Source organism: Apodemus sylvaticus, chromosome 19 (assembly GCF_947179515.1).
Source record: "Apodemus sylvaticus chromosome 19, mApoSyl1.1, whole genome shotgun sequence".
NCBI classification, from domain to species: domain Eukaryota; kingdom Metazoa; phylum Chordata; class Mammalia; order Rodentia; family Muridae; genus Apodemus; species Apodemus sylvaticus.
The window spans coordinates 35,163,145-35,174,171 of NC_067490.1; the positions used below are offsets into that span (position 1 = coordinate 35,163,145).

The 11,027-nt window shown below is 39.7% G+C and overlaps 1 protein-coding gene across 1 annotated transcript in view; it reads left to right on the plus strand.

Moving 5' to 3' along the window:
- Gopc (golgi associated PDZ and coiled-coil motif containing) overlaps positions 1 to 9,925 on the plus strand; it is a 42,881-nt gene extending 32,956 nt beyond the window's left edge. The window contains exons 6-8 of the mRNA XM_052163507.1: positions 420 to 584; positions 3,751 to 3,931; positions 7,252 to 9,925. Of these exons, the coding sequence (XP_052019467.1) occupies positions 420 to 584; positions 3,751 to 3,931; positions 7,252 to 7,382 (477 nt within the window). The 3' untranslated portion in view covers positions 7,383 to 9,925. The remainder of the gene's footprint in view (positions 1 to 419; positions 585 to 3,750; positions 3,932 to 7,251) is intronic.
- The last annotated feature ends 1,102 nt before the right edge of the window (positions 9,926 to 11,027 follow it).

Here is an 11,027-nt window from a genome sequence, read left to right on the forward strand (position 1 = left end):
CATTCTGTTCCCTGGGGACTGAGCATTCAATATATGAGCCTGTGGGGCCATTCTCATTCAAACCACTACAATACGTAACTGTTTGGATTTGACAACAGTGCTTTGGAAGGGACCACCGGACGGCTTAAAGTACTGTAGAACACTAGTATAGCATTTGTTTTTAATGTTTAAGAAATGAGGCTGTGGTAGTTGTTTAGGCTGTTTTTAGTTTTGGGGTCTATAATGATTTCAGAAAGCCTAATGGTCTTAGTTATTGTACTCAGAGGTGCCTCTTTAGTAGTGAGTAAAACTTCACCCCATTCTTACAGAGACTCTGTTTATTGTAATGAGTTTTTAAGAATATGTCTTGTATCTAAGATGATTCGCAATCATTGTATAAGATATAAAGTAACTTACTTCCTTTGATATTGTGTTGCCAGGGTGGGAAGGAGCATGGTGTTCCCATTCTCATCTCTGAGATCCATCCGGGACAGCCAGCGGATAGATGTGGAGGGCTACATGTTGGAGATGCTATTCTGGCAGTAAATGGAGTCAACCTAAGAGACACAAAGCATAAAGAAGCTGTAACCATACTTTCCCAGCAGGTGAGTTCTCTCTATGTCATTAAAACTGGTATAGAGGGCTGGAGAGATGGCTCAGCGGTTAAGAGCATTGACTGCTCTTCCGAAGGTCCTGAGTTCAAATCCCAGCAACCACATAGTGGCTCACAACCATCCATAATGAGATCTGACTCCCTCTCTGGAGTGTCTGAAGGTAGCTACAGTGTACTTAGATATAATAAATCAATCAATCAATCAATCAATCTTAAAAAAAAAGTGGTATAGGACTTATTTCTATTCTGTGGAGTTTATAGATGTCATTTAATCATATTTGCTGAAAAGTTATATTTACTCCTTTCCATAGCTACTTAGCTTTGAACAAATTATGTAAGTCCTCTGTGCAGCAGTCTCCTTATCTCTGTGGTGGAAATGGAGCTGCAATGTGTGTAGCTCAGAATAGGATAGGTATTTACGATCAGCAGCATGAATGACAGATGCATCTGACAGTGTAGGGTGTCAGAGAATACTGGTAGGAGTAGACTGATTAGAATATTAACTGAAAGGATCCTTAGAATTCCTCCAGCCCACTTTGGAGAGACTGGTCAGTGGTTAAGGGCACTTGCTGCTCTTACAGAGGACCCAGATTCGACTCCCAGCACTCACATGGTGGTCAATAGCCATTTGTCATTCTAGTTCCAGGATTGATCCTAAGCCCTCTTTTGCTTCCATGGGCACAGACGTTCATGCAAGCAAAACACATATACAAAATATAGGATAATGATAATAAATATTAAAGTAGTTAGACTGCAATTCCTGGAGAACAGAGGATGTGCTCAGTTGCATAGCAAATTAATTATAGAGTAAGAAGCCAATATTAGAGTCAGATTTGTTACCTCATGACCTTACAGCCTCTGTTTTCCTCTGGGAATAGAATCGAGGGAATTAGAACAGTGCTGGTGGAACATGTTGATGTTTGGGTCATCAGCACAGTGTACAGTGTAGAATGATGGTAGATGAATGTGAATGTGCAATCATCTTAGCTAATCTCTAGCAACATACTTTAATGCAGTAACCACCCCAATGGCATCAATTAAGTAGCTTTGGGAAAAGGAGGACTGACTGATAATGGGGTTGGTTGGTTGGTTGGTTGGTTGGTTGGTTGGTTGGTTGGTTGGTTGGTTTTTAAGAAAGGTCTTGTATATTAAGCCTGAAATTTGTATTGGTATGAATTTTCAACCTGTGATACTATGACCCAGTATTGTCACCTACAAAGTTTATTCTTTAGAACCACACAGTGGAGTTACCAAAAGAGAGAGAGAGAATGAATTGCAAAAACAGTCTTGCAGTGTTTTAAGTCAGCTTAGGTTTTGTGTTGGGCTATGGTGATAGGCATGGGCACATGCATGTGGGCCATGGGCTGGACATACTGTAGAGCTTCACTGAAGGCCACTACATCATGTCTACCTTCACGAGTGGTTTTTATTTTTAATTATTTGGGTGCTGGGAGTCGAATCTGGGTCCTCTGCAAGAACAGAAGTGCCCTTAACCACTGACTCTTCTCTCCTGCCTAGCTCAGTTACTTTAAATAGGAAAACTGGGCAACAGGAATTTGAAGGATTCTTTCAGTTATATTTTGTGACTAAAAGAAATCTACTTCCCCCCTCCCCCCGCCCCCCCCCCCCCCGCAGTCTTTTTTCTAAAGCCCTATATTGCTGTGATGTGTCTGTCATTTCATTATCTCATAAGAAGGATCTAAGAGTGCCGCTGTAGTTTCTTAAGTTAGTGTTTTCTAGGCTCGGTTTGGCTCCGTGCTGGTAACAGACCTGAGTGAATGGCAGCTGTGGTAGAAGAGCTGCAGGTAGACTGTGGCGAATGAGCGGAGCCTACGGCTTGGTCCTCAAGAGCAGCCGTCGGAGGGCAGGACGCCAGAGACACTTAGTGGGAAGCAGTCAAAACCAGCAGACTCTCTTTCTAGGAAAGACAGGCTACACTTTTCAGGGTTACAAACACAAGGCCAGGATGTGGTGAGTGTAGTCTCAGTAAATGACAGTTACAACTTGGAGACTCTTTTAGAACTTGAAATGGTTTATAATTCCATACTTGAGCTTTAAGTTGTTATCAACAGTAAGAATCTTCCATGCAGCCCAGTGTAGGCAAAGGGATAAAGAATGTCCAGCCGCGGCAGCACCTCTGCTTTGTGGGCGCCAGGGAAAGCTGCCTGTTCTCCGCACTGCTCGCCAGGACTTCTCACTTATGAGAAGCTCTGCGGAGTCAGTACAGGCTGTAATTTTCTACAATAAGTATAGTAATTACTGTTATTCCTAAATAAATACCTTTATTAACACTGCTGTCTTTCTCAGTAAAAGGAAATTTTTTTAAAAACAAAGGTTTATGACTTACTAAGAAACTGGTTGTAATTAATTCACACTTGTAGTCCCAGTTTGGATAAACTAAGGCAGGAGGATTACTGCAAGTTTGAATCTAGTTCAGGCAAGCTAGAGGTTAGCCTAGGCTACTGAATAGGTGGGGAACAATATATATACAAGTTTATTTAATATCAGTTTAAATGGGTTTGCTAGATTGCTGGTAAAGTACAAGATGTCTTTAAACTGAACACTGTTCCAAGAGTCCGTAAATTTAATTGTTAAGCATCCTTTTTATTTTCGATTTATTTAAAATACTGTGATCAGGCCAGGAATAAGAAGTAGAGGCTGGGGCTGACGAGATGGCTCAGTGGTTAAGAGCACTGACTGCTTTTCTAGAAGTCCTGAGTTCAATTCCCAGCAACTGCATGGTGGCTCAAAACCATCTGTGATGGGATCTGATGCCTTCTTCTGATGTGTCTGAAGACAGCTACAGTGTACTCATATACATAAAATAAATAAATCTTTAAAAAAAAAAAAAAGAGAAGTGGCGGCGGCGGGGAGATCGGGAGTTGAAGCTCACCCTCAACTGTGTGAGGAGTCAAGGGCAGACTGGCCTATCAGGCCTTGTGTGAAGTCAGTGACAGCTTTGATCGGTAGAAGGGACTCCTTGGTATAGAAGACCCCTGGAGGGCTCTGGCTGCCACGGCCTCCCCCCTTTCACCTCTTGAGACTCCAGACTCTCCTTCCTGCCCTCTCCTCCTCTGGCTGTCAGTTCCTAGAGACTGAGAATTCTGTTGTGGTTATGATCACAGTGACTTGACTTTCTGTGTTCATCCCTGTTTTAGAGAGGAGAGATTGAATTTGAAGTAGTCTACGTGGCTCCTGAAGTGGATTCTGACGATGAAAATGTAGAGTACGAAGACGAGAGTGGACACCGCTATCGTTTGTATCTTGACGAGTTAGAAGGCGGTGGTAATTCTGGTGCTAGTTGCAAAGACAGCAGTGGCGAAATGAAAGTGTTACAAGGTAAAAATCACTACAAATTTTATTATGAATGTTTTGGTTATTAATAACATCTTTTTTTTCTTTTGGTTATTAGAGACAGACCAAGCTGGCCTTGAACTTGGAGATTTGTCTGCCTCTGCTACCTAAGTGCTGAGATTAAAGTTGTGCGTGGGTGCTGCCACCACCTGGCTTGTTAGTAATATTTTAATGTAAAAGCCTCAATGTTCTCCAGTAACCTGCTAAATGATACAGAACAAAAGGCATCAATAGTCAGTCTCGCAGTTCTGCTATGCCCCACTGCTTTACATGTTCTCTTGTTCATATTGGCTAAGATGCTTGAAAAATTCAAAGTTTCTAGACTCTGAAACAAAACCCAGCATCCCTTTAGAGCACAGGTGTCTTAATGCAGATTCTTCTCTGTAGCAGGAGGGGTTAGAGCTTAGGGACTGGGGGTTAGTGGTTAAATTGATGTCTGTGATAATTAACCAAATCACAATATAGACCCTCGAGATGTTTAATTTAGTATTTATAAAAGAAATATGATAGCACTTCCTTTGGGTAGAGCAATGTCTTCCAAGCTATCATAGGTATCTGGGAGTGACTGGGACCTTTTGAGAGGCATGTGGACTGAGGAGCTTTTCCTGGTAATACTGTGATGAAACAATAACTATTTTTAGATAAAATTGGTATTTGGTGATAAAGCTATAAAGCTTTTTTTATTAAATGTTAATTCTTGAGTACATTGCTTATTTTGGTTTGCTTTTTGAGACAGCATCTCACTGTATAGCCTGGGCCGGCTTTGAATTTACAAGCCTTCCTACGTCAGTCTCCCAGTGCTGCCGTCTCAGGCATGCATCACAAGCCCAGCCCACTCTTTCACCCTCAGTGTTGTTTGCCTCAGCCCCAATGCCAGTTGATTGTGTACATTGCATTTACTCTTCCACTTGATGAGACACAAGTACGTCTGTCACTGACCCAGCACATGGCACAAAGGTGCTAGTCTTAACAAATACTGCCCCTGGCTAGATTACTGACTTTTTGGAAGAATGACTGACAGGTGAACACTGTTTCAAATTTTACAGTCTGTTACTTCAAAGAAGACAATTGAGAGTATTTATTGCCAGAAGCATGGGCTCTTATGTGAAAATGATGTTCTGTAGAACATCACTTCAATCCCATGGGCTTCACTGGTCCCCAGATGTAAACTTGTGAGGAGCCGGATGGACACATGAGTTGATAGAGTTCTTACATAATGCAGTAAAACATGTCAGCTCTCGAATTGCTACTTACTTAGCAGTCCAGTGCTTTCATATGAATCGTATGTAACTTCACAAAGTTGTGTGTACTTACCTTCACAGTACATGTTGGGTAAGAAATTGCTAATGGAACTGTGTGTTGATAATTCCTTAAGTGCTACATTGCTGGATGTCGGTGGAATCCTAAAGAACATTGACCATTATTTGAAAAAACAGTTAACAGACTCTCCCCAGCTACACTTCTGTGAAGTTGGTTCTTCATACACTTGTAACGACAGTAAATAAAAACCTAGATGTAAATCCTGCTACCTTCAGTAAAGCCAGTTACTGGGGCCAAAGAGATGGCGGCTCAGACGTTAAAAGCACTCGCCACGCTCGTGGAGGACTAGAGTTCAGTTCCCAGCACCCGTACTGTGCAGCTCACAACCTACCGTAACTTCAGCTCTGGTGAATCTGGTGCCGCCTTCTGGTCTCCACAGGCATTTAGACATGTGTATATACATACACACATAAATAAAATACATCTATTATAAATGTTTTTAGAACTAAATAGCAAGCAGCACTTAGAAGTGCTGAAACTGAGTTTGAGGCTAGTCTGTGCTACAAAGTGAGTTCCAGGACAGCCAGAACTTCACAGCGAGACTGTCTCAGATGGGGGGAGGATGGGCGTGGATTACATCACATTTTTGTCAGAACTCTGTAGTGTTGAGCTGCTCTTCCATGCCCCACTGTCATTTTACTGACATGGGTATTAAAAAACCTGTTCTAAGATGATGGTGGAGTGGCAGGGTGGGGTGGAGGTGAGACACAAACCTTTAATCCTAGCACTCAGGAGGCAGAGGCAGGTGGATGGATCTCTGTGTTCAAGGCCAGAGTGTTCTACACAGTGAGTTCGAGGACTACACAGAGAAACCCTGTCTGGAAAAAACAAACAAAAAGTTCCTTATTTTGTATTCAACAATCATCATCAGATGTATTTTCTTTTTTTTTTTTTTTACTGGATGAAGCAGAAGCAGAAAAGTGTTGTTCTTATTTTTATACCTTCTAAAGATAAATAATCACATGTTTTTTTAAGCATTTTTACATTCCATAAGTTCATAGTAAGTTCATGTCATAGTAAGTTCATGTCATAGGTCAATAAGGCTTAAGTTGCAGTAGAACTGTTTACATGTCTTTCCAATAAGACCAGTACTTGACTAGACATTCATTAAAGTTTTTCTAGCTCCATAAGTACATTATAAGTTTAAAGCAGTAATTTCATAGCCTTGATTAGAAAACTTTTCTTACCTGTATAAATTGCAAACACTTAAAACATGAAATATGACTCAGCCAAAATGCATGCCATACAGCATATCACTATGAAGTGAGTCGGATCATGAAAATTTACCTTTGGTAGGTTTGAGGTCTTCCTAGGACTCCTGGGCTGACCAGGAACTCTTTATGTAGACCATGCTGTCCTTGAACACAGGATCTTCCTACCTTAGCCTCACAAGTGTTGAAAGGATAGGCATGTACTACCAAGCATGGCTAAAATACATCTGATGGTTATTGTTGAATACACATCTTTCTAAGCTTACTTAATGGGTTTTACAATCAATCATATTTACTTAAAACCCCATTATATGTTAGGTAAGTGAACCAAAATTTATTTTAATGTTTAGCTAAATATTATCTTGCCAGTAGATTATTTAGCAGTCATCTAGCATATAGTTCAGTGAACTCAGTTAAATAATGTGGAAGCAAAATATTAAAGTTAAATTATTTGTACTTCAGTAGATAATTGTATAAATACAATTGGATTTTTATAACTTTGTATGTCAACCCTAAGTTTTTAGAAAACTGGATAGATTTATTTCACAATTTTCAGGTAGCTTCAAAAGTTAATACTTTAAAAATGTATATGATGTTTTCTGTCTGCTATAAGATGAAAGAATTCCCATATGCACTATTCATTTAACCAAGGCAAAGTTAGTCTGCCCTATATCTCTGTTAATAATTTCATTGAATATTTTTTCTTAGTAAAGTTGTAAACCTTAGACATTTTCAGCCAGAAATATGTGGTGTTTGTTTGTTCCTGTCTCCCAGGGTATAACAAGAAGACAGTGAGAGACACACATGAGAATGGAGATGTGGGGGCGTCGGGTGAGAGCCCTGTGGACGGCCCTGCCGCGAGAGCAGCTCATCTGCACAGCCTGCATCAGAAGAAGGCCTACTAGTCCACCCAGACACGCTGCTTGTCAGACTCATGGAATGTGGGGCACTAGAGAAGATGGTGACAAAGACTGCACAAGATCAGGGAGGCTGTGTGTTGCCTAGAGAAAGGCGGGAACCTCAGGGCTTCATGTGAACAATTCTAAGTGCATAAACCCCTGTTTTCTGTGGTATACCTTAATTAGCTATTGCATGGAAGGCAATTTTGATTTTCCTGGAATCTAAGCACCAAAGCATGTGTTTCCCAAAGGGGTATTACTAGATTCTTACAGGCCAAGTGGGTGCTATTTCATTTGGCTCCTTTTCATGTTTAACAGGACAGTGCTAACTGGAATTTTCTAAGTACCCTTTAAATACAACAGAGTAAATGATACCATATATTCCCTAAGGATAACTGTGGAATTTCAGATGACAGAACTTTACTCAGTGAATTGCAAAAAATCTAGGTTGACATTTTTGCTTAACTGAAAAAATTGTTTCAGTTTTTTTTTAAAGTGTATTGTACATTCCTGATATCTAAATTAATTACTATCTAAATCATTATGATGAGTTCGCTCTCCAGTTAACTCAACTGCAGTACAAAATGGTTTTCTTTAGGCAATCCTGTATCAGTCAATCAATGTTGCTCTAGAAATAGTTTGGGAAAAGTTACTGTGCATTTGACTTTGGATTTTTAAAGGAGACGCAGACGAGTAGAAAAATGCTTGTTTTCAATTATGTTGATCTATGTGCATGGTATTGGAGCATTACACTGTTAGTGTTTAGTCCCAAATGTTCATTGTCTGGAATCCACAAAAGACGGTTTTATACATTTTTGAGTTGTTCCCAAGCTTTGTCTTGTGATAGTCAGGAACATTACTATGTCATGAAGTACATTGTGTTCAAACAGCAGTTGGCTTTAAGTACCTGACTTGCCAATCATTTAAAAAGCCAGGGGGCCAAGGTAGTCAAGATGGCCAAGGTAGACAAGATGAGGTAAACACTTTTTGTACAGTGAGCATATTGGTTTTCATATCAGTATATGTTTGACTAAAGCAATACTCGTGTGCAAACTCTGTAAGTGTATTAGTTCTCTGTATCAGAACTATGCGAGTGCCACGCCCTTCTTTCCTGACCTACAGACAACTGCACCCTGCCGGCAAGTCAAAATACTGTATTTAAAGAGGTGTGATTTTTGCTAAGTCACTATTTTAAAGGATTTACACCTAAGGGAATCTTAAGTGGGAGAAGCCTACATATATAGGGCTTTTACAATATCAGTATCTTCTTTCTTGGAATGCTTGTTTTTCCCAGATGCATTATATATTTGTTCAAAGTTAAATCTATAAAATGTATATACTTTATTTTGTGATTTTGCTATTTATAAATTTACTTTTTAACTGTTGCTCATTTATGGTCTATGGGTGGTTTCGTTCTTCATAGTATCACCATGGTAACTGGTAACTAGAAGTGCACTTCATATGTATACTGTTACTGATGCTGAGATACCTTGTAGTGTAACATTGCCTGTAAACAAGGTTAGTATTTTAACTGTACAAATGAATAAACATGTTACATATTACTGTTTGCTCCTGATAAGGCTAGGCCTCTTAGAAGAAAGATTGTTTTTTCCTCATGGTTCCTCCCCCGACCCCCAACCACATACCCCAGTGCATGACTTGAGACCTTCAAAGTAGGTGGTAGCCGGTGTATTTATTTAAGAAAAAAAAAATCCATGGGAACAGATCTGAAACATTTTTGCTTTGACCTAAAACCATGTTGCTCCTATATCCTTTCAACATTGCCTGGGAATGACCTTGGCTGTTTTCCTTCTTCTTCAGAGATTATATGCCTTATACACTATGACTGAATCACTAGGAGATATAAGTTGTAATTCTTTGAATTTTTTCAAGATCTTCACAGCAAATGTGTAAGCAGAATTTTAGAAATGGATGTGCATTCTATGAGGGATTGTGTGAGATGGGTACAGAGTATATGGAGAAAGAGTGGTTTATGGTTGTGCAAGTCAGCCTTGACATCACTGCTTTCTGGTTTGGAAGCATATGAGCACGCATCTGAGTGGCTTGAAGGCCGCTGCTCTGAGAGAGAGAGCATCCCGGTACTCTCCCAAGCCCAGCCGGGAGTCCACTTGAGAATGTGTGGTCTCTCTAGGGATGAACTAGGTAGTCCAACTTTTCCCAAAGCACTAAATGAAAAGTAGTTTTTATATTTCATGTTCATAGGAAAGATGCCCATATAACACTGAATCTTCATGAACAAAGCCAAAAAATGGAGGGAAAGCTGTTTGTTGCCAAGCCATTACAGTGAAAACGTGTTGAGTAGAGGTGTGTGTGCAGACATATTCACACTTATTGTGCAAAATTGTCTTCTGCAGTTAGTTCTCTGTTCTGAACATGGCGGAAGTGACATATTTGGGTTAGGGATTATTGTCAAATTAAATTTAAGAGAAATGAAGAGCTTACAAGTCTGTTGATTAGAATTAAACAATTATAAATAACCTGTCCACGGTGCTGGAATAGTCCCTACAGCAAGGGACTTATGTTGTTTTCATATTTTAAAACAAAAAATATATTGATTCACATTTAAGGTGATTTATGATAATTGTATATATCTAGTTGAGTTTCATATTCTTAATTAGCCTGTAAATGAAAATGACATATTCTACATTAAAGTGGTATTGATCAGATTTTAAAGGAAAATAAATGTTTTCTCATTCATTCACATTAAATATTTTGGTTTATTTGGGTTCTGAGTAGCTCCTGTGACTTGTACCAATGTGTGATGAAATACCCAAAGGCTGACTCCAGATGCTAAAGTTGAGTATTATAGGTTGGGTAGGAATTGTTAAGTCTTAACTGCTTCATCTGAATTAGTTAGAAATACAGTAGTTAGGAACTGTGGAAACAACTCTCGGATCCATAGTCAGTTTTAAACTCTGGATCCAGGGTACCAGATGGCAGGAACCCTGTTCTCTTTGGATTGGTTTTGTATTACAGATCTTGAAAGCAAAAGTTACATAACAGGGACAGCACTGATGAGAGTATAATACGAATCCTTGTATTTGAAAGGAAATTTTTTTCACACACATCTACATATACCTAGTTTAGAGTTTCCAAGTTTCTTGTGAGATCCTTTTGGTAATCATACATAAGTTCAGAAACTGTCTTTCATTATGAGCACTTAGAAATCCTTGTCTCGTGCCGTTGGGTGGCTGTGACTCAGTCCTCACATCCGTGTGTGCCCTGTGGCAATTGACGCTAAAGAAAAGTCTCTTCCAAAATTGATCTCTTACTCGGCTGTTAAATTGGCTATATTTAACAGTATTTATTGACAGTAAATTGGCTGTTACTCGGTTTGTGAGATATAAAAAGGGATCTGTATTTTGGTTATTAGTCAGTGTTGTATTTTAGAGAGGTTACAGACTACCTTGAAGAAGAAGAAAAAAGGTATAAACATTTACAGATTACCATGTGCTGTTGGTGATAAACATTTTGTTTGACAATAAATGTTTTTCAGGTTGTCTTGAGCCATAACCACCCTTACAGGGCAGCAGGAGGACATTTAAGCTGTCTGGAGGTCCAGCTGCCTCCCACTGGGATTGTCTGCGTTCAGGCTGAAGCTGTGCCTCTTCAGGTGGCTGATGGTCGGCT